The sequence below is a fragment of the Petaurus breviceps genome, unplaced genomic scaffold (genome assembly GCF_028583685.1).
Source record: "Petaurus breviceps papuanus isolate PSGF00001 unplaced genomic scaffold, PetGlider_PUasm1.0 90825, whole genome shotgun sequence".
Classification (NCBI taxonomy): domain Eukaryota; kingdom Metazoa; phylum Chordata; class Mammalia; order Diprotodontia; family Petauridae; genus Petaurus; species Petaurus breviceps.
Genome location: NW_027187353.1, coordinates 3798689 through 3818567, shown reverse-complemented (window position 1 = coordinate 3818567; position 19879 = coordinate 3798689). Strand labels below are relative to the sequence as shown.

Below are 19879 nucleotides of genomic sequence, written 5' to 3'. Positions count from 1 at the left end.
TTACACTTTTTTAAAAAAGGAGCAATAGATTTGGAATCTCAAGTCTTGGAGCCATATTCTGTCTCCTTTACCTTGTTCCCGTCCGTGAAACTTTAAGCAGGTATCCAACCTCTGAGCCTTAGTTTTCTTCTCATCTTTAAAGTAAGGGTAACTAACAGTATCTACCTTTTGATCTCTATAGGGTTATTGCAAATTAAGTGTCAACCATATACCAAAGGTTTGGTCCAAAGAAACAAACAGAATCAATTTCCCCCAAGTTTTGCCCTAAGAACAAACAGAATGTGGTCCCCCTTAATCAAAGGTTTGTCCAAAGGACAAACAGAATGGGGCCCAAAGGTGTGACCAAGGAACAAACAGAACCATGCTGTATATATGCTGCAACATGCTTATTTATTCTCATTAAGCCAGAGAATCATGCACGATGGAGTCAGAAAATAATTCTGAACTCAGAGGTAAACAAGCTGAAGGAGACCATTTATACACTTAGAGCAATTCCAACTTGAGATTCCTGTGTCAACCCAAAATTATAATCTCCATATGTGTTTAACCATAATGTGAGAAAGGAATTTCTTAATAGGATAGGATGTAAATACAATAAGATAAGAGAAAGTCAAGGTGTCAATTGAAATTACAGATCCAGGATATCTATGTTCCTTTTACCATTAACATGACATAATATAACATAAGAAAACATAATAAAAGTTCCATTATTCAAGATAATGTCCAGTTTAAGGCACCTTGTCCTTGGTAGTCATAAATAGAAGAATGCTCCTGGTCAGCTTGTAGTTGCTGGCACAGGAAGGGATATTTTGCGTTCACTCAGAGAGCAAAGCAAAGCAAGTCTGTTATGCTAGAGCATGCAAGGCATTATGGTAGCTCAGAGTGGGTTAAAATGTCTCTCTCCTGATCGGCCAATCCAGGTTTTAGGCATTTCTTAGGTGATGGGGGCTCAAAAATGTTTCACATAAGGTAACTACAGTGTTTTAAAAACTATCACTGTATGTAAATGTCAGCTCTTTATTACTATTATTAATAGTATTACTAACTAACATTTACATAATGTTTTAAAGTTTGCAAAGTACTTTACATATATTAATTACTTTATTAGATGTTACTAAGAGTTATTGACTGGATTTTTTACTAAACTGATAATGTATTTTGTTGCCCAGTGATTCCAGGCTGGATTCTACTTAAAGTGCCTTTGAGTTTTTGTACTTAACTATTTTCATTTGTAACAAAGGAAGGTTCAGCTTGGGAGATCAAAGGAGTATTTCCAGAAATTATTGTGATATGAAAACAAAAGGCATCAATAAAACCTCTTTTAAATAAATAACTGGGAAAACTTCCGTCTTGAAAATCAGCCCCCTACTTGTTTCATAAAAATCTTCAAGAAGGCACTTGTGATTAGATTATTGTCTTATCTAAATCCTACCTGCTACAGTTTAAGCTCCCTGTTAATGTGGCAGTGGGCTTCAAGACTAGGGACCCACAATGTCTTTCAGGGCTTTATTAGGCCAGTAGATTGGAAGCTTCTAAAGGGTAGGAGCTATTTCATTTTTGGCTTTGAATTTTACACATAGTAGACACTTGATTCCAGTTAGCCAATTATTTGAACTTGAGCCAAGAATTTTCACCTTATGTGGAACTGGAGGTTGTGAGAGTACTTGAACCTGCATGAACCTGTGTCTTTATGACATGACCTGAGGTGGGGATAGGGGAGGGCAGGATAATAGAGGTTAGAATATCAAGGACTACCTTCAGCTCCTTGGGGCACTCCACCCTTGCCCCATTGTGTCAATACATGAATCCAGCAGGATCAGGATGTAGTAACAGCTTTATTGATTTGGTATTTAATTTTAATTTAAAGTAAATACAGACTAATGGCCATTAAACTCAGGCTTGAAGCATAGAAATCGCGTTTCCATCATTGCCCTGCCTCTGTAATCACAGTAATCTTAGGATAATAGCTTGAGAGCTGGAGAGGACTTCAGAAGTCAGTTGAGTCCAGCCCCCTTGTTTGTAGAGGAAGAGCTGGAGGCAAAGGGAGTGACTTGGCCAAAGTCACACAGACAGGAAGCATCCTTGCCTTGGGAATCTTGCTGCAGTAGCTTAGTTTAAGCCAACTGATTTGTAACTACTCCCATTCCTCACTCCCATTTCTGCAGATTTGATCCAGGGCAACAGAAAGATTTTCTAAGAGGAAGGTAATATAATTCTGGGACAATTTGCTTTTTTCTTTGTTTCCCCAGTGCCTAACACAGTAGGCATTTAATAAAAACTTATTGGTTTCTGAATTAGTGGAACATGCATTTATTAAGCATTTACTATATGCAAGGCATAGTCTGGATCTAGAGACTGGACCCAAAAGTCCAGGATGAGGAAACTCTCTCTACTTGGGTAGGACCCTCTCTGGTTTGAGAGTTGTTTAGAGCCCTGTGACAGTGACTTTCCTGGGGTCATATGCTGGGGTCAGAAGAGGATAGACTCCTGGCTTCAGAACTGGCCCTCTAGCTATGTCCCTTCTGCCCTGGTGATATAGAGACAGAAGCAGCCTCTGCCTCTTGAGGAGCAGGCCTTCTGCTGGGTATGGGGATGGAAGGCAAGGGGCAACACTATGTACAGAAATCTGCTAGCACAGGGGCTACAAAGTGTTTTTTTCCTCAAACAGGGCCAAGCACTCACACCTGGGGAATGAGACTGAAGTCTTGTTTCATTCATTGTGTTAGGGAGGGGCCCAGATCTAGGGAGGAGACTAAAGATATAAAAGACTGGCTTCCTACCCTTAATCTGAACTGATTTCTCTAGGGTCACCTGCTTCCCAGAGGTGATGATGACAGCATGATGAGAGAGTTCTTGAGATGCTGAGATGAAACCCAGTCCCCAGACAGAAACCTAGAGCTCCTTGCTCCCCTTGCTCAGTCTGGCTGATATTGGCTCCAGGTTTGGGGTACAATCTTTGGTTGTCTCTCCTAAAGCACAGGATCCACTTCTTCCTTCCCTTGGGAATGGCAGGGAAGGGGAGTGTCATCTTATCAGGAGGACAGGCCACAGCAGTGCTAGGAACAAGCAGGCTCTCCCCACCAGCTGGCAAGACTGGTTTTCCCAGCGCAGCTGGTTGAATGACTCCCTATACCCCAGCAGTGGTTACTTATGTTTAAAAATAAGATAGATTGTTTCCTTTTGTTTTTACATCATCATAATAGTCATGTCTGCATTCCAAGTCTTTCTTGATTACAGCTGTTAGTGTGCCTCCTCCAGTCCATTACTTTGTATTTTCTTATCTGTGTAAGTGTTGCTTCCCCCAGAAGAATAAAAGCTTCTTCCATGTTGGGCTTGTTTTTATTTTCAATATTCGTTTCATTGTCTACCTCACTTGGGTGTCACCCCTTCCAGTTCCAAATCGGGACTGAAGCCTTCTTTGTAACAAAGAAAATCCTAGAAACAAACAAACAAAAAAACCAGCCCTTAGACTGAGGGTGTAAATAACTGTCTGATGGAGGTGTGCTCATCTGTTTTCAGGCACCATGATTGGTTTTTTAGTTACTCAGAGTTCCTTCAGTTTAATGCTTTTTATTTTATATCATTTATATCATCATATACAATATATTGTTCTTCTAGCACTACGTATTTCATCCTGCATTAGATGTTTCTTTGAATTCTTCATATCATCCATTTCTTATTACTCAGTAGTTTTTTGGTATATTCATTTGGTGGTTAGTTTTTCAATTGGGCAGTCCTACCCATGTCCCTACCACTGGGGCAGCATATCCCAGGCCAGAAGGCAAGTGGCACTTTGGAGACCTTGTCACTGATAAGTTAGATCAAGCTGGCATTAGCTTGTGCCACACATGATAATGCAGCTCTCTCAGCTACTGCTCTAAAAGGTCTGGCTTCTTTGGGCTGGGATCTTTATGTGGAAAAGTAGCTTGTAGAAGCCCAGAGACAAAACATAATTTGCATTATTAATTTTAATTCTCTTTATTATTATTAATATTAATTCTCTTTGCCTCTGTCTTATTAGGAGTTTGGGTGTAGGGAGGTGCCAAGCAGGTGACCATCGGGACCCAGAGACTGTTAGGAGAGAAGGTGGGTTCTCCAGTGAGCATCCAACTTCTTCCATGGCAGGTTCTTTAGATGTTGTTAGGTTCAGTTCTTCAGTGTTGTATTTCCATTTATTCAGCAAATATTTTATTTTATTAAGCATCTCCTATTTGCAAGGTACTGAGGGATATAAAGGCAAAAAAGGAAATAGTTCCTACCCTTAAGGTTCTTAAGTTCTTTTGGAATCTTCCTTTTTGCTTACATCTCTTCCAATCTTGAGCTCTTCTGCCTTAAATTTAACTTATGCTCCATACTTAGCCCTGTGGTACACATCATCTTGTTCAGAGATGGTTTCTTATGTGTATGAATCTTGTCCCCACATTTTGTAAGCTCTGTGAGACAATCATGTATCCTCTCATTGCTTTCACAGGGCCTAGTACTGCTGTTCAGTAGTTGTCCATTAGGTGACTAGATTTTCTTGGTCCTTCTCCAGCAAAATTTGCATGTTTTAACATGGTAGCCTTTGAGAAACCCTCTCCAGCCACAATAGTTCAGCTCAATTCAACATGCATTTATTAAGTATTTGTTGTATGCTGTCTTAGTAGGTACTGGGGTTACAGAGATGATGAAATAACCCCTGCCTTATTTTTGGGAAGAAACCACATGTACATATATAAGCATAAAGTAGTTTCTAGGGGGAGAACATAGACCTGATGTGAAGGGCAGTTTGTTAATAATGGAACAAGAATTTCAGAGGGCACAATGGTAGCATAAGGAAAGCTAGGATCTCTGGAGGCATGGAGCTGGCATGGATGGTGTATAAAGGGGTAGGGAAAAACAAACAAAAACTCAAGATGACTCCTTACTGATAAGAGCATGGCAGAGGAATTTAGGAATTTGGAAAGGCTGCATCAGCTTGCTTCCCCATCAAAAGTGGTGTTTGCTTCTGTGGTGTTAGCAGAGTGGCTCTCTGTATAGTGTTTTCCTCTTTAAATATGCTGTTTACAAACAAAAACAAAGGTTCCTGTTACCAATTTTTAGCCCCCATTGGGTGGTCCTGACTCTCTCAGTTAGAGATGAGAACTGAGACTATGTTCCTTCCTCTGTCTTTAGGTCCTGCACATTGCTGCCAGAGGACCTCATGGAGTCTAGGGCATGTGGTTCCTCAGAGCCGGATGCTGTGGCAGCTTATTCTGAGCCAGTGCCTGCATCAGGAACAGCTATCTCATCAGTGAAGAAAAATATCCATGTTCTCGTGGGAGTCACTGGGAGTGTGGCTGCCTTAAAGCTGCCTCTTCTGGTTGCTGGCCTTTTAGAGATTCCAGGGGTAAGTGTCACCAAATAAAGTCTTGGGTGACCTCATGAGGAAGAGAAGCCCCTGTCCCTCTCCCTACTCACTTATGTTGATCTGTTTAGGTGCCAAGGTTAAAGGGGGTTAGGAGTCTTTCATCAGTCAGCTGAAAAAAGATGTGTTCAGGGCCTAGAAGAGGACAGGCCAGAGCCTTTGCCTTTCAGCATTGTTTGTATGTTTTCTTGCCTATTAAATTGTGAGGTCCTTGAGGGCAGGGATAGTTGTTGTATCCTTCTTTGTATCTCCAGCTGCTTAGCATAGTTCCTTTCACATAATAAGCTTAATAAATGCTTCTTGACTATATGATTGTTTCAGGTGCTGGGAATCTGCTTTAGACATTAAACTAGTATTTATTAATTACTTATATGTGTCAGACACTGAGCTAAGCCTGGGGATACCAAGACAAGCCAAAAAAAAGACAGTCCCTGCCCTTGAGGAACTTAGATTCTAACAGGGAAAGACAGAACACTAAAGTGAGCAGAGAAGGGAAGGAGGGAGATGAGGGTAACCTTCCTGGGATGCATGGTTTGGAGGTCAGGAACAAGGCTAGGAAGGTAATGCGTGAAGGCTACCATAGGCCCCCTCCACAAAATGTGGGCCTGAGGAGGAACTCAACAATGGGAGAAGGGAGGTGGGCCTTTTGGTGTGGTATTCTAGGTCGTTAGGGCCAAATGGATGGTTCCATGTTCTAGGGCAAGAAGGTATGGAGGGAAATTCCTGGATTGGATAGCAGCAGAGGCATGGCTTATAAGACCTAGTCTACCAAAAGGGTGTGATTGCATAGTGTTTGCTACTGTCATAAATGAGAAGGGGATTTGGAAGTTTTGATGTGGGACTGAGTAATCATGGTGTCGGAGGATCATAGCATTCTAGAACTTAAAGAGATATTAGAGATCTTTCAGTTAAATTTGTTTCAATTGCACAAGCATCTTTTAAATGATGACTCTGTGCCAGCACAGTACTAAATGCTGGGGATTTGAAGAAAGGCAGAAATAACCCCTGTTCTAGGAGTGTGCATCTGAATTTGTATCCAACATCTGAACAACCAGGTTGCAGAGGAAACAAACACAAAACCAAAACAGCTCCTGGCCTCAGGGAGGTTATATTTGACTGTAATAGTAATAATGAACTTTCATTTGTATAGTTCTTTGTTAGTGGCACCACATTTTCGTGTGTATTTCTCATTTAGTTCTCTGGGTAGCCTAGGAAGGCGGCAGAGCAAGCATTACTAACCCCATTTTATAGACAATGAACCAGACTTGAAAAGGAAAATGACTTGCTCCCAAAGTCTTATTGCTAGTTAGAGCCTGAGCTGACCTAGCAGCCAGTTCCCAAGTCTCAGACCCATGCTCCTTTATTCCGGGCCTCATCACTGCTCTGCTGATGCCGACTGCATACCATTGTGATTTGTGAAGGAGGTAGGGCTCGAACCCCAGAGACAATGATGCAGGGTCTTTTGGAGGGCTTGGTAAAAATAGAGACCAGCTCCTTTGAACCAGCAGCTTCTCAGCTTGGGGCATTCTTCATCTCCTTCTGGCTGAGTGCTTAGCCTTCCAGTTGTTTTTTGTCTACATAGTCTTATGTCTCAGCCATCATAGGATCATAGATTTTGAGCCTGTCAAGATCTCAAAGGTTGTCCAGTTCAGCCCCCTGTTTTATCGGTAAGGAAATGAAAGTCCAGAAGGATTAGTGATTTGCCCGCTATCACACATCTAGTAAAAGTCAGAGCCAGGATTTGAACCTAGAACCTTCATCTCCAAGTCTAACATGCTGTCTGTTGTACCATGCATTCTACACACAGCTGTCAGATTAATCTTCCTAATGTAGAATTCTGCTTAGAAATCTCTAGGGACTGTCTGTACAATAATAATAGCTGATATTTTACAATTATTGCTATTATTACTTTTACCATTGTTGTTGTTATAACAGTATAAACACCATACTCCTTAGCTTGGTATTCAGGACTTTTCTGAACACGATTCCAATTAAATTCAGTGAAAATTTGCTAAGTGCCTGTTACATGCAAATCACTTTTCTAGGTAGGTGTTTGAAGGTGCAAGGATAGAAATGAAAAAAAAAAGAAAACCTAAAACTAAAAAACTAACAGCAGGCAATAGAGGGAGGGAAGGAGCACTCTCAACTAGGAACATCAGGAAAAGCTCCTCACTGGAGGAAGCCCCTGAGCTGCACCTTGAGGGAAGAGGCAGGAGCAAGGAGGGAATGCATTCTGGGCATGGTAGAAGGATTCAGAGAATGGCAGTTGGACCAGATGGCAGCAATGCAGGGAGTTACCTGGAGGGGAGTAAGGTGAATTAAGCCTAAAAGAGATGACTGCAGCAATAGTGTTAAGGTCATTAAACATTTGGCCGAGGGGTTTGAATTGTATCCTAGAAATAATTGGGAGCCCTAAAGATTTTTGGGTAGAAGAGGACATTGTCAGAAAAGTAGATTTTGGCTCCTGTGAGGAGGGTGGGTGGGGGTGGGGGACCTGTGGCCTTGAGGCCACATGTGGCCTTCTAAGGGCCTCTGGTGCGGCCTTTTGACTGAGTCCAAGTTTTCCCAGGACAAATCCTTTTATTAAGGGGATTTGTTCTGTGAAGTTTGGATTTAGTTAAAGGGCCACACTTGAGGACCTAGAGGGCCGCATGTGGCCATGAGGTCACAGGTTCTCCATCAGTGGAGAGGCTGGAAGCAGAGAAACCAATTAAGAAGGTATTACAGGGCAGCTAGGTGGCGCAGTGAATAGAGCACCGGCCTTGGAGTCAGGACAACCTAAATTCAGATCCATCCTCAGACATTTAACACTTACTGGCTGTGTGACCTTGGGCAACTCACTTAACCCCAATTGCCCTGCCCTCCCCACTCCAAAGAGAAAAAAAAAGAGAAAGAAGGTATTACAGTAGTCCAGGTGAGAGGTGTTCATGGTCTTGTTGGGTTGATCCCCATCCTTTTTTTTTTTTTTTTGCTTTTTGTAGGGGGGAAAGTAGGGCAGTTGGGATTAAGTGACTTGCCCAAGGTCACACAGCTAGTTTTATGTTAAGTGTCTGAGACTGGATTTGAACTCAGGTCCTCCTGACTCCAGAGCCGGTGCTCTATTCACTGTACCACCTAGCCGCCCCTCATATTTCTTTTTTAAAGAGGTCTTATTTGTATTCATATCTTTTGTTATTACATCATCTTTTTTTTTTCAAACATACCCTTCCTGCAACCCAGTGAGCCATCCCTTGTAACAGATTAAAAAACAAAAAGAAAATAAAAAGCAGTGCAGCAAATCAACATCAATTGTGTCTCACAGCCTTAGTTCTCCACCTCTAAAAAGAGGGGAGGAAAGTTCATTCTATATTTATTGTAAGAAATATCTCCAAGTAGGATAGGAACAGGGAGAATACTGATTAGTGGAGTCTATGACCTAGGCCTGAGGTCCTCTGTGCAAGTCACCAATGTTATCTGACCTCTGCTTCCTTCAGATTTTCAGGCCTAGAGGCTAGTTAGATGAGAAGAGGGGAGGGCAAGTTAGCCCTATAATGCTGGTAACTATTTATGATTAGATCAGGGATATTTTAGAATTTTCATCCAAACTCATTTAGGACATAAGATGCTACCTTATGAGTTTGATGTTTCCCCAACTGTAGAGATAATTTGAGTGGTTTCTTAGGCCAGCTCTAAACTGACACACTAGCCCATGAAAGTGTGAAAAATCTGTGGTCCAGGAGTGATTGTCAAGCAATCTGTTTATTGATACCATGAGCAAGGTTTTTATAGAATAATGAAACAAAGAAGGTAATTATAGGTCACTTAGTTTTCTAATACTGCTTTGTTCAATTTCAAGATGCCAGACGGTGATGTCAATTTTAGGCCTTGATGATTATCATGTCCTTTGATAATTTCCAAGCCATATGAATAGTATCTAAAATGTATGGGTGAGCTAACACCTTCTGGCTAGAATCCCAGAAGAGGGCACAGCCCTGGATTACAGGATATCTAGAAAGCTCTGATTTACAGTTGCATCACAGAGAAAACCAGGAGTGGACACTTAGGACTGGCCTCTGGAAAGCTCAGAGCTAACCATCAAGGACCAGCCTGATTCCTGGATCAAATGTTTTGGCTCCCTTCACCAACTACATTGTAAGCTCCTTGAAGGCAAGGATTGTCATCTTCTGTTTTATTCCCTATAATGTATAGCACAAAATTTACTGCTGGCTGGTAGGCAATAAATATTTGTCGGATGAATGAATGAATGAATGAATGAATGAATGACTGCTGATTCAATCCTTGTTTTGCCCCTTGCTGCTTACTTGACCATAATGTGTATGTTCAGTAGGTGGCAGTGTTGGTCTCTGGGTGAACACAGAGCCCTGAAGCAACCAGTCCCAAATCTTCCTTTCACTTTTCACTGAAACTTTTCCTAAGATTTTAAGATTTCCTAAGATTTAGGAAGCCACTTTAGAAATCATTTGAGGCCCAACCTCCTCATTTGACAAATCAGGTAAACTGAGGCCTCAGGAGGAAGTAACTTGCCAAGGTCATATGGCTAGTTGGAGCAGAGTTAGGACTAGCAATTGGTTCTTCTAACTGTATCCCAAACAAGGTGGAAAATGGTGCCCCAGTGGGTCATTGACAATCCACCAGGGGCTTTGAACTTTTACTACATGTGCAACTACACTTAGCAGAAAAGAGAGGAGGAGAATAGGCATTTATATAGTTCTGGCTATGTGCCAGCCACTGTGCTAGGTGTTTTTTTTTTAAGCAAATATTATCCTATTTGATCCTCACAACAACCCTGGGAGGTAAGTGCTATTATATACACATTTTACAGATGAGGAAACTGAGGCAGACATGTTAAGTGATTTGCCCAGGGTCACATAGCTAGTAAGTGCCTGAGATTAGATTTGAACTTAGGTCTTCCTGACTCCAGGCCCAGTGCTCCATCCACTGCACCGCCAGCTATCTTACATACCTGTGTTCCATTTCATTAAGAACATGTGCCTTTACACAGAGTTATTTAAACAAGTGCTCCTGGTTGGGTCCCTCTCCCCTATAGGTTTGGCTATAGGCAGCTTATTTGTCCTTTGTCTTGCTTATATCCAGGTTCATCTTGTCTCTTGACTTCCAAGCCCAGTACCCTCTCTTCTACATTATGCCGATCCTCCATAATTAACAGAAATTATGCTGAAAGATCCACACCTTTATTCTAAGTATATGCAACAGCAGAAATTAGTCCATTATGTTAACAAGTAAGGGATGTGCTTTTGTGAATATGAGGGATTTGTCACTGATTGTAAGTACCTAAGAGCTTCTAAAGTGTTCAAAAACTGTTTTTTTTTAAGTGAAACATTACCCCATCCAATTCTGCCCATATCATTTGTTTGCTTAGCAGACTCCTCATTGACAGCACAAAGCTCCTGTCCAAAGCCCTACCAATTCCAAATTGGGGGGATATAATGAATGAGGCTTTACTTCATTTTGCTTATGAAAACTTGACTCAATTCAGCCAGAAAGGGCTTTCTCTTTATTCTCCCTGCCCCTGGCCCCAATTGCAACTAGTTATAGCTGCCCAGACAAGAAGCAAGACAGGGAGAGGAAACTGGTAAGCAGATCTGAAATATAGGTCAAGTGTGTGATGGAGGTCTGTGGTAGTGTGATCATTAGATAATGTCTCCAGGGGTTAGTTTGGAGCTGTGAGGGGTTCCCCCTGCTGATCCCCAGAATCTCCAAGGGATTTAGTTTTTGTGCCAATGAAGTTTCTGAGGGAGCGGGAACAAGTTGGGGGGTGGATTTTAAAGGGGGTGACTGTTTACATGTTGCTACTCATGATGGGATGTTCCCATGGAAATTCCAGGATTTAATTCAGGCAAAGGAAGATCCAGGAAATATTCAGGCAGTTCATAATGTAGCTGAGTCTGGGAGTAAGTGGGAAACATCATCCCAGCCCTATTTCTCTTGCTGCTTTGCCAGGTTCTCATCAGGATTTACTGGGATGTGAGGAGGAGAAGTTCATCTACTCCCATTCCCATCGGTCTTAAGCACTTTGAGATCCAAGGAATATCCGGCCTCTTCCTCCTCCTCCTCCTCCTCATCTTCTTGTCCTCCTCCTCCTCCTTCCTTTCTTCCTTCCTTCCTTCTGGTTGCTGATGAAGCAGATACACTTTTGGGACCACCATCCAGTGTGGGAGGATTGTGGTTGGTAGCAGTTACTCCTGTGGGAAGCAAACCTCGTAGTTGTCTAGGGTTAGCCTTCGGGTGAGTGGCTTGAAAGGCTAATGGCTCCCCATCACTTATTGAATGATGCCCAGATTCCTTAGCCTGGCATTCCAAGGTCTTCAACAATCAGCTTACCTTTCTAACATTATCTGACACTATGCCCTATCAGGTACTCAGTGGTCCAGGCAAACTGAACTGCCCACTGGCCGGTGAGCACATTCCAGGACTTAACTGCTTCCATTGATTTTACTCATGTTGTTTTCTGAGTCTGAAATGCCTTCTCTTCCTCACCCTTTTACCTGCCTATTGAAAAAACTTGTCTCTTTAAGATCTGGCTCAGTTGAGCTCTTCTATAAAGCCTTTCCTGATCACCCCCAGCCAAAAATAATCTCTTCCTTCTTTGAGTTCTCATGGTACTTTATACTTCTCCTGTGTACTTTTATGTTCTATCCTCTTCTGCAGAATAGCTGCTTAGGTGCTTGTCTTATTTTACCCTGTAGATCATAAGCCTCTCAAGGGCCAGGTTGATTTCCGATTTGTGTTGGTGTCTCCTTTACATGGGTCATGGTGCTTTGCACAGTGAGAGCCTGGTAGGGAGAGTGGAAAGCATACAGCATTTGGAAGGAGAAGACCTGGCCTTATATCAGCCACTTCATCTTTGACTGTTGATTGTTGGCCCAGTTTCCTCATCTGTAAGAGGAAGCAATGGGACTTCAGACTGGATTCAGGGTTTCTACGAGAGAATCTTGATGGTCTCTTCCAGTTCCTTGTCTTTGCTTCTGTTCCTTTGGTTGGATGAAATGCCTTCAGATGCTTTAGCTTTAATCAGAAAGATGGAGGTAGGGCCCCCTTCAATTTGGAAATGTAGTCTGCTGAATAGTTAAGTGCTTAACCTTCTGGGTTAAATGAGCCAATACAGTCAGATAACCCATAGTTTGCTGGCGGAGACTGTCTATGCATTGCCCCTTTTCTGTACCTACAGATCAAAACGAAGGTATCATGGTCTTTATGATGTGGAACTTACACTCTGGAATGCCTGAGTTCAGTATTCTGATATTTATAATTTTTCTCTGCATTTGTTTCCTTATCTCTAAAAATGGTATAATAATACTTATACCATCTACTTCACAGTATTATTGTTAGGAGGCTTCTTCAAAAACTTTAAGATACTATACAAATATGAGTTCTTATTCCCAAATCAAACTAAGGAGCAGCTATCGGTCCTTAGATACAACTTCGATGTTGTTTGGCCATAGCACAAGGATTGGGTGTGGAACCTAGCCAGGCTAGGAGAATCATAGAAACTCAGAGTTGGACACTTTAGAGACCTTCTAGTGTAACCCAAGCCTGTGCAAATATTCTCTGCAACACCCTTGACAAGAAGTCATTCAGCTTTTATTAAACAGCTGCAGTGAGAGGGAACCATGCAGCCCATGCCACTTAAGTGTGGTGGCTTTTTAAAAATTAAATTAAACTTTTTTCAATTAATGAAAACTTATTTTCTTTTCCTCCCACTACCCCCTTAAGAAATATGCATATCAAACAAAACAAATGACTGCTTTGGCAGGAACCCAAAATCGAAAAATATGTTTGGGTGTCACCCTTCGCAGTCGAAGAGGGCCAAAATGACATCACTATGCTGGAGTTGAGGCACAGTGTGTTCGACTGTGGCTGATCAGATCGATGTGAACTTGGGAGATTCTACCACAGGTTGAGTACAGCTAGTCCAGATGAACATTTGGAGTGAATATGTCTCTAAATCTGCACATCTCACATTTCTTTTGAGGTACTGCAATTCTGCTTTGCTCATGGAGCGTAGCACCTTTGATATGGGCACACCATGCTGGGCAGCCCTGTGCCAATGTCTCCCATGTCTCATGATCGGTTCTAAAATTTTTCAGAGAGACCTTGAGATTATTCTTGTATAACATCTGACCACCATGTGAGTGCTTACCTTGTGTGTCTTCTGTAAAAGTCTTCTATACAAGTGTAGATTTGGCATTTGAACAGTATGGCTAGCCCATTGGAGTTGTGCTCTCTGCAATAGAGTTTGAATGCTTGGCAGTTCAGCTGGAGAAAGGACCTCAGTGTCTAGTATTTATCTTGCCAGGTGATCTTCAGAATCTTTCTAAGATAGTTGTTTTTCTAAGACAATCAATATACCAGATCTTAAACTATATTATAAGGTAGTAATTATCAAAACTATTCAGTACTGGCTAAGAAATTATAGTGCCAATGCAATATTTACAGTGCCCACGCTCATGATAAAGACTGTGAATGTAAGTACTGTATGATGTTCGATTGCGAAATATACCAGATTCTTCAGATAGAGGACAGAACTGAAGCATTTTTTTAGACACCAAAAAATTGAATCCCCAAACCAGTAAGCCAATTCTATTATAGTACCAAAGATATTCAGAAGCCATAATAACAATGAGAGCCACAGCATCCTTCAGCCTTCCTATAAACCAATGCAAGATCAATATTTACTCACAGAACTCTCTATCTCCTTGCCTGAGCTCCTTTGTCCCCCACCTTCTGGCTAGCTCTGACTAGCTTCCTGTGGGCTCTCCTTCCCTTCAGCAGAACTCCTCCTACCACAGGCTCCATGTGACTACATTCAGCCTATTAGGGGGCAGAGTTTATCTTCATAGCAGGGAAGCTTCATGTGGGCTCTGCTGTACCCTTCAGCAAATTCCCTCCATTCACAGGCTCAATGTGATTACATTCAGCCTGTTAGGGGGCAGAGTTTACTTTCAAAGCAGGGGAGGTCTTCAAACTCCCCCCCCCCCCCCCCCCAGATCTATTAAGCAGCAGGGAAGATCTTCAAATTCCCGTTCCCATTACAGAAATAGAAAGAGAGATCAGAGGAATAGGGCAAGACATACAATTTACAACAGGAAATGAATAGAGTAACCTTATATTTGACAAGTGTAAAGATTTAAGTTTTGGGGATAAGAATTCATTATTTGGTAAAAATTGTTGGGAAGACTGAAAAGCAATATGGCAGAAATTGGGTATAGATAAGGTCAAAATGGATACATGATCTAGACATAGAAAGAGATATTACAAGAAAATTTGAAGAATATGGAACTTATTATTTATCAGATTTTGGGATAGGTAAACAGTTTGTGAATAGACCCTGCTCCTTAATAGACCTATGGGGGAGTTTGAAGACCTCCCCTGCTTTGAAAGTAAACTCTGCCCCCTAATAGGCTGAATGTAATCACATGGAGCCTGTGAATGGAGGGAATTTGCTGAAGGGTGCAACAGAGCCCACAGGAAGCTTCCCTGCTGTGAAGATAAACTCTGCCCCCGTAATAGACTGGATGTAGTCACATGGAGCCTGTGGTGGGAGGAGTTCTGCTGAAGGGAAGGAGAGCCCACAGGAATAGAGAGATAGAGAGCAGAGTGAGGTATAAAATGGATAATTTTTATTACAATAAATTAAAAAGGTTTTGTATAAATAAAATAAGTATAGCCAAGAAGGAAAGCAGAAAATTGGGGAAAAATTTTATAGATAGTTTCTCAAATAGAGGTCTTATATATCAAATATATAAAGAACTTTGTAAAATCTACAAGACTACAAGACATTCCACGATTGATAAATGGTCAAAAGATTGCAAACAGGCAGTTTTCTGATGAAAAAATAAAAACAATTAATAGTAATATGAAAAAATGCTCTAAATCATTGTTGATTAGAGAAATGCAGATTAAAGCAAGTTTGCAATGATCATCTTACACATATCATATTGGTTAAAATGATTGAAGGGGAACGTGACAAATACTGGAGTGGATGTGGAAAAATTTGGGCACACGTTTGCTGTTGGTAGAACTATGAACTGATCCAACCATTTTGGAAAGCAATCTGGAATTATGCCCAAAGAATTATGAAACCCTTTGACCCAGCAATACTACTGCTATGTCTATTTCCAAAGATGAGTAGGGAAAAAGGAAAAGAACCTATATGGTCTAAAATATTTATAGCTGCTCTCTTTGTGGTGGCAAAGAACTGGGAATTGTGGGAATGCCTGTCAATTGGGCAATAGCTAAACAAATTGTAGTATATGATTATGACGGAACACAGTTGTGCTGTAAGAAACAATGAGCTCAGTGATCTTAGAAAAACATGGATAGGCTTGCATGAAATAATGAAGAGTGAAATGAGCAGAACTAAGAGAATGTTGTTTATAGTAATAGCTTTAAGAGCAACTATTAGTGAATAAGTCATTTTGACTATTATAAATACCCAAATTAACTACAGAGGACCCATGGAGATGCTGTTTGCATTCAGAGAAAGAACTGATCAATAGAAATACATCTAGAATAATTTTACACAGCGCGCGTGCATACACACACATTTATGTCTCATGGTAGCCATCTCTGGGGTGGAAGGGAAAGGGGAAAAAAGAGAGTTACTCGATAACTTTGTTGTATATTTAAAAGGAATAGCAAGTTATACATAATATTTTTGCAGTTTCATGTGCAAAAAAAGAAAGGAATTCAAATGGAAGTGATTGCGTCTCCTTGCATGGCACTGGCAGACTGTCCAGATTTCACAGGTATGTAACAATAGGTCAGCACAAGGGCTCTGTAGACCATCATAGCAGCCTAATACCTCTTCTCTCCCACACTTTACTTTGGAGCCTCCAAAATACTGAGCTAGCTCTGGCAATGTTAACCTCATCATCTGTGTGTACATCCCTGGAAAGTACATGCGAAGGTAAGTGAACTCATCCACTGCATTCACAATTTCTCCATTTACTGTGACCGATGGTTCCACCTATGGATGGTGTGGTGGTGGCTGGTAGAGAACCTCTGTTTTCATGGTGTTAATTGTTAGGCCAAAATTATCCCAAGTGGCAAAGAATAGATCCATCCTCTGTTTGGTTGTAACTCACTGGCCTTTCAGACAGTGCAGAAGTCTCAGTCCTTGTGGGGGACTGGGGCCCCCAAGTCCTTCCCTATGACAACCCTTCAGATATTTGAAGACTCTCATGCCCCTCACTAAGTCCTTTCTTCTTTAGGCCAAATATAGCTATTAGCTCCTTCAGTCAAACTTTGTGTGTCATAAATGAGAGCCTCTTTCCCATGCTTGTTGCCCACCTCTGAATGTCTCCCCAGCTCGTCCATATTTCTCCTAAAATCTGGTACCCAGAACTCAACATAGTATGCCAGGGGTGACCCAACCCAAGCAGATGAAGGCCACTCTTCTGGGCATTCTGCATCTCTCTGTGTAACCTGGTCCAGCACTTGCTTTTCTAGCTGCCGTTGTCAAACTTGAATCAATGTTTGTTAAGTTGTTGCATGTTAAGTGTACAGGCAACCAACCCCCTAGATCTCTTTCATAGAAGCTATTGTCAAGCTTTACCTTCATTCCATAATCATGAAGCTGATTTTTTTGGAACCAAGTATAGAACTTTATATTTATCCTTATTACATTTTCTCTTATTAGATTTGGCCTATTGTTCTGGTCTAGGTTCTTAATCTGAGGTTCATGGATCCTCAAAAACCCAGGGATAGATTTCAGGGAATCTGTTTATTTAGATGTGGGGAAAAAAATCACATTAGTATTTTCACTAATCTCTAACGAAAACTGAGCATTTTCTTCAATCATTTAAAACCATGCTTCTGAGAAGGGGCTCACAGGGCTGCCAAAGTGGTCCATGATACAAAAGAGGTGAAGGACATCTATATTCTAGCTTCTCAAGAGCTCTTTGGATCTTGGCTCTGTCATCCTATATGTTAGCTATCTCTTCAGGCTTTGTGTCATCTGCCATTCTCACAAGCACACAGTTTATGGCTTCATCCAAATCTTGGATACAAATATTGAGCTGCCTAGGGCAAAGGACAAATCCCTGGGACATTTTACCAGAGAATTCCTTCTGAATTGATGTTGATTCATTAATAATTACTCTTTTGGGTTCAGTCATTTAAATAGTTCTGAAGTCACCTTAGGTATGCTGTTTTCCAGCTCTCATCTTTCCATCTTATCCAGAATGAAAGATTTATCGAATGCTTTCTTGAACTCTAAGCATATATTGAGAATGAAATTAAGGCAAACTGAGGCATAAGTTCTGAGCATGATTAGTTTATTAGCAAAGCACGAATTTGCCAATAAAAAGAGTCTTAGCCTCCTCAGCGAGCTAAGACTCTGAATGAGGACTGACAGATCATTTTTATAGACAAAAGAAGCATCCAGAGTCTAGAAGGCATTATCCTAGATGGGGAAGACAGTATGCTTGGTCACAAAGTCAGAAGCCTCAAAGATGTGGCTGTCAATATGATTGGCTGGAAATTGGGAATGAAGGGCTAGCAATAACTCTTCCTTCTACCTTTGTCGACAAGAAGTTCACATTGATTTAATCTACCAGCAAGAAGGACTAGTGTATATAGATTTCTTCTAATTATACAAGGACAGCTAGTGGTAGAGAGATAACAGTTTTCTTTTAATTAAAATGATTTATAGGGAAACGGCTTCTAAACTCAGAGAGTAAGAATGAACTTCTGAACTTAATTCAAAGACAAAGAAATATGACTGAAGCAGTTACAAAAAAATGTCAGCAGTGATACAGAGTAGAATCAATTATAAAACAGGATCAGTTTGATTTTCCTCATAGTTATGTCTATAGCATTCCCATGATCTTTCTCAGCCCTCATCCCCTTTCAGAGAAGCATATATCCTGGCCTGGGATGACCTCTTCTAGATGAAACTACGATGGCTTATGGGATCACTGCTTCTCTTTCTAAATGCTCATAAGCCATACCTTTAATAACTTGCCCTACAATCTTGCTGAAGATGAAAGTCAAATTAACTGGCTTATAGTTTGTGGAGTCTGCCTTCTTCTTTAATGATAAAGTGAACATTTGCCCCGCTCCAGGCCTGTGGCATTGTTCATGCTGCCCATGTTCTTTCAGTGTTCATTGACAGTAGTTCAACATTTATACCTGCCATTTATTTCAGGCCTTAGGATATTCTTCTTCCATCCCTGGTGACTTCAACTCATCGAGGACAGTCAGGTGTTATCAGTGTCTCTTTATTTTTGTTCAGTTGTAACTTCTTGTTAGTCATTTTGTTCTCTCCCAGTCCAGCAATCATTCTGGCAGAAGACAAAACAGAAGCAAGGTAAGAGTAGACTAGATTAGGGAAAGGGCACCAGGGATGTTATGAGGGCACAGGCATCTCCTGGACAGGGCTCTTAGGTGAAACAGGAGAAAGTGTCAAAGCCTCTGTGCCAGTTGTCAGTGGAACCAGACCCTTCAGTGAACAGTGTGCTTCCAGCTTGAGAGACCCTGTCTCAAAAGAAGAATGAACAAATTAACTCAGCTTTCCTCCTGTCACCCATTATTATAATACTGTTCCTCCTCTCCTTGTTCATGTCTCTCCTGATGTTTATCATCAAAGGGATGTTTCTGTTATATCTTTCAAAGAATCTTGAATGATTTTGCTGTATGGATGGGAGATACCTTGTTGTTAAAGGACCTGTAAGGCAGCATTTTGTTCTATCTGATCAAATGCTTTTTTTGTAATCAGCAAACACTAAGTGTAATGGGATGTTACATCTTATATTCCCTATATCTTTCCACTAATTTTGAAATGGTAAACATGTGATTCATCATTAAATATTGATTCTGAAAGGCTTCTTGTTCCCTAATGCCCTCATCAAGGATACCTTTGAATCAAGATTTTGTATTGATGGGAGAGTAGGCGTAAAGGTCAGTAGTTGTTGGTGTTTGCTTCATTGCTTTTTTTTTTTTTCATTATTAATAAGGTCTGGGCTCTTTTCCCAAGCCTCTGGTGTCTCCTCCTCCTTACAGTACCTTCTTTGTTGGTCCCTCAATGACATCCACGTTTTGTTACCTCTAGCAGAGATCTCCTATTGTCATTTCTACTTACTCTTTAAGCATAGCCAAGGCTCTTCTGTTATGGTCCAGCTGTGGTGGTTACATTGTCCTTGTTGAAGACGGTTTATATTAATTATTTTTGCAAGTCTCTAAAATTTTTCTTCTGCTGGTAATCCTCTTCTCATTTTTATCATTTTATGCCCTTGGGGGTGACTTTGTTTAGTTGTTTGTCTTGCCATTTTTTCTTGAAAATAGTTTTTGTTTTACTCTCTACTGTTTCTCTTCTTTATGAGATTATACTGCTTATAATTATTCATAAGATTTTACAAGCAAATTTTTATATTCTAACCCAGTGTGTAGGCTCTTTGGTGACCATCTTTCTCCTTTTTGCAAATAAGTTTGACATTTACTTTGTAAGGTGCTTTTAAAATTCCATTAAAA

At 41.0% G+C, this 19879-nt stretch overlaps 1 protein-coding gene across 8 annotated transcripts in view; it reads left to right on the top strand.

Moving 5' to 3' along the window:
• The window catches only part of PPCDC (phosphopantothenoylcysteine decarboxylase), a 48441-nt gene that overhangs the window by 2745 nt on the left and 25817 nt on the right, over positions 1 to 19879 (top strand). For 4 of the 8 annotated variants that reach the window (XM_069071142.1, XM_069071140.1, XM_069071137.1 and 1 more), the window contains exon 2: positions 5155 to 5368. The exons of 1 other annotated variant lie outside the window; for it this stretch is intronic. In XM_069071142.1, the coding sequence (XP_068927243.1) occupies positions 5183 to 5368 (186 nt within the window). In that variant the 5' untranslated portion in view covers positions 5155 to 5182. Of the gene's footprint in view, positions 1 to 4067; positions 4087 to 5154; positions 5369 to 16070; positions 16156 to 19879 lie in introns of those variants that run through there. 3 more of the 8 variants (XM_069071139.1, XM_069071144.1, XM_069071141.1) reach the window with 3 other exon arrangements.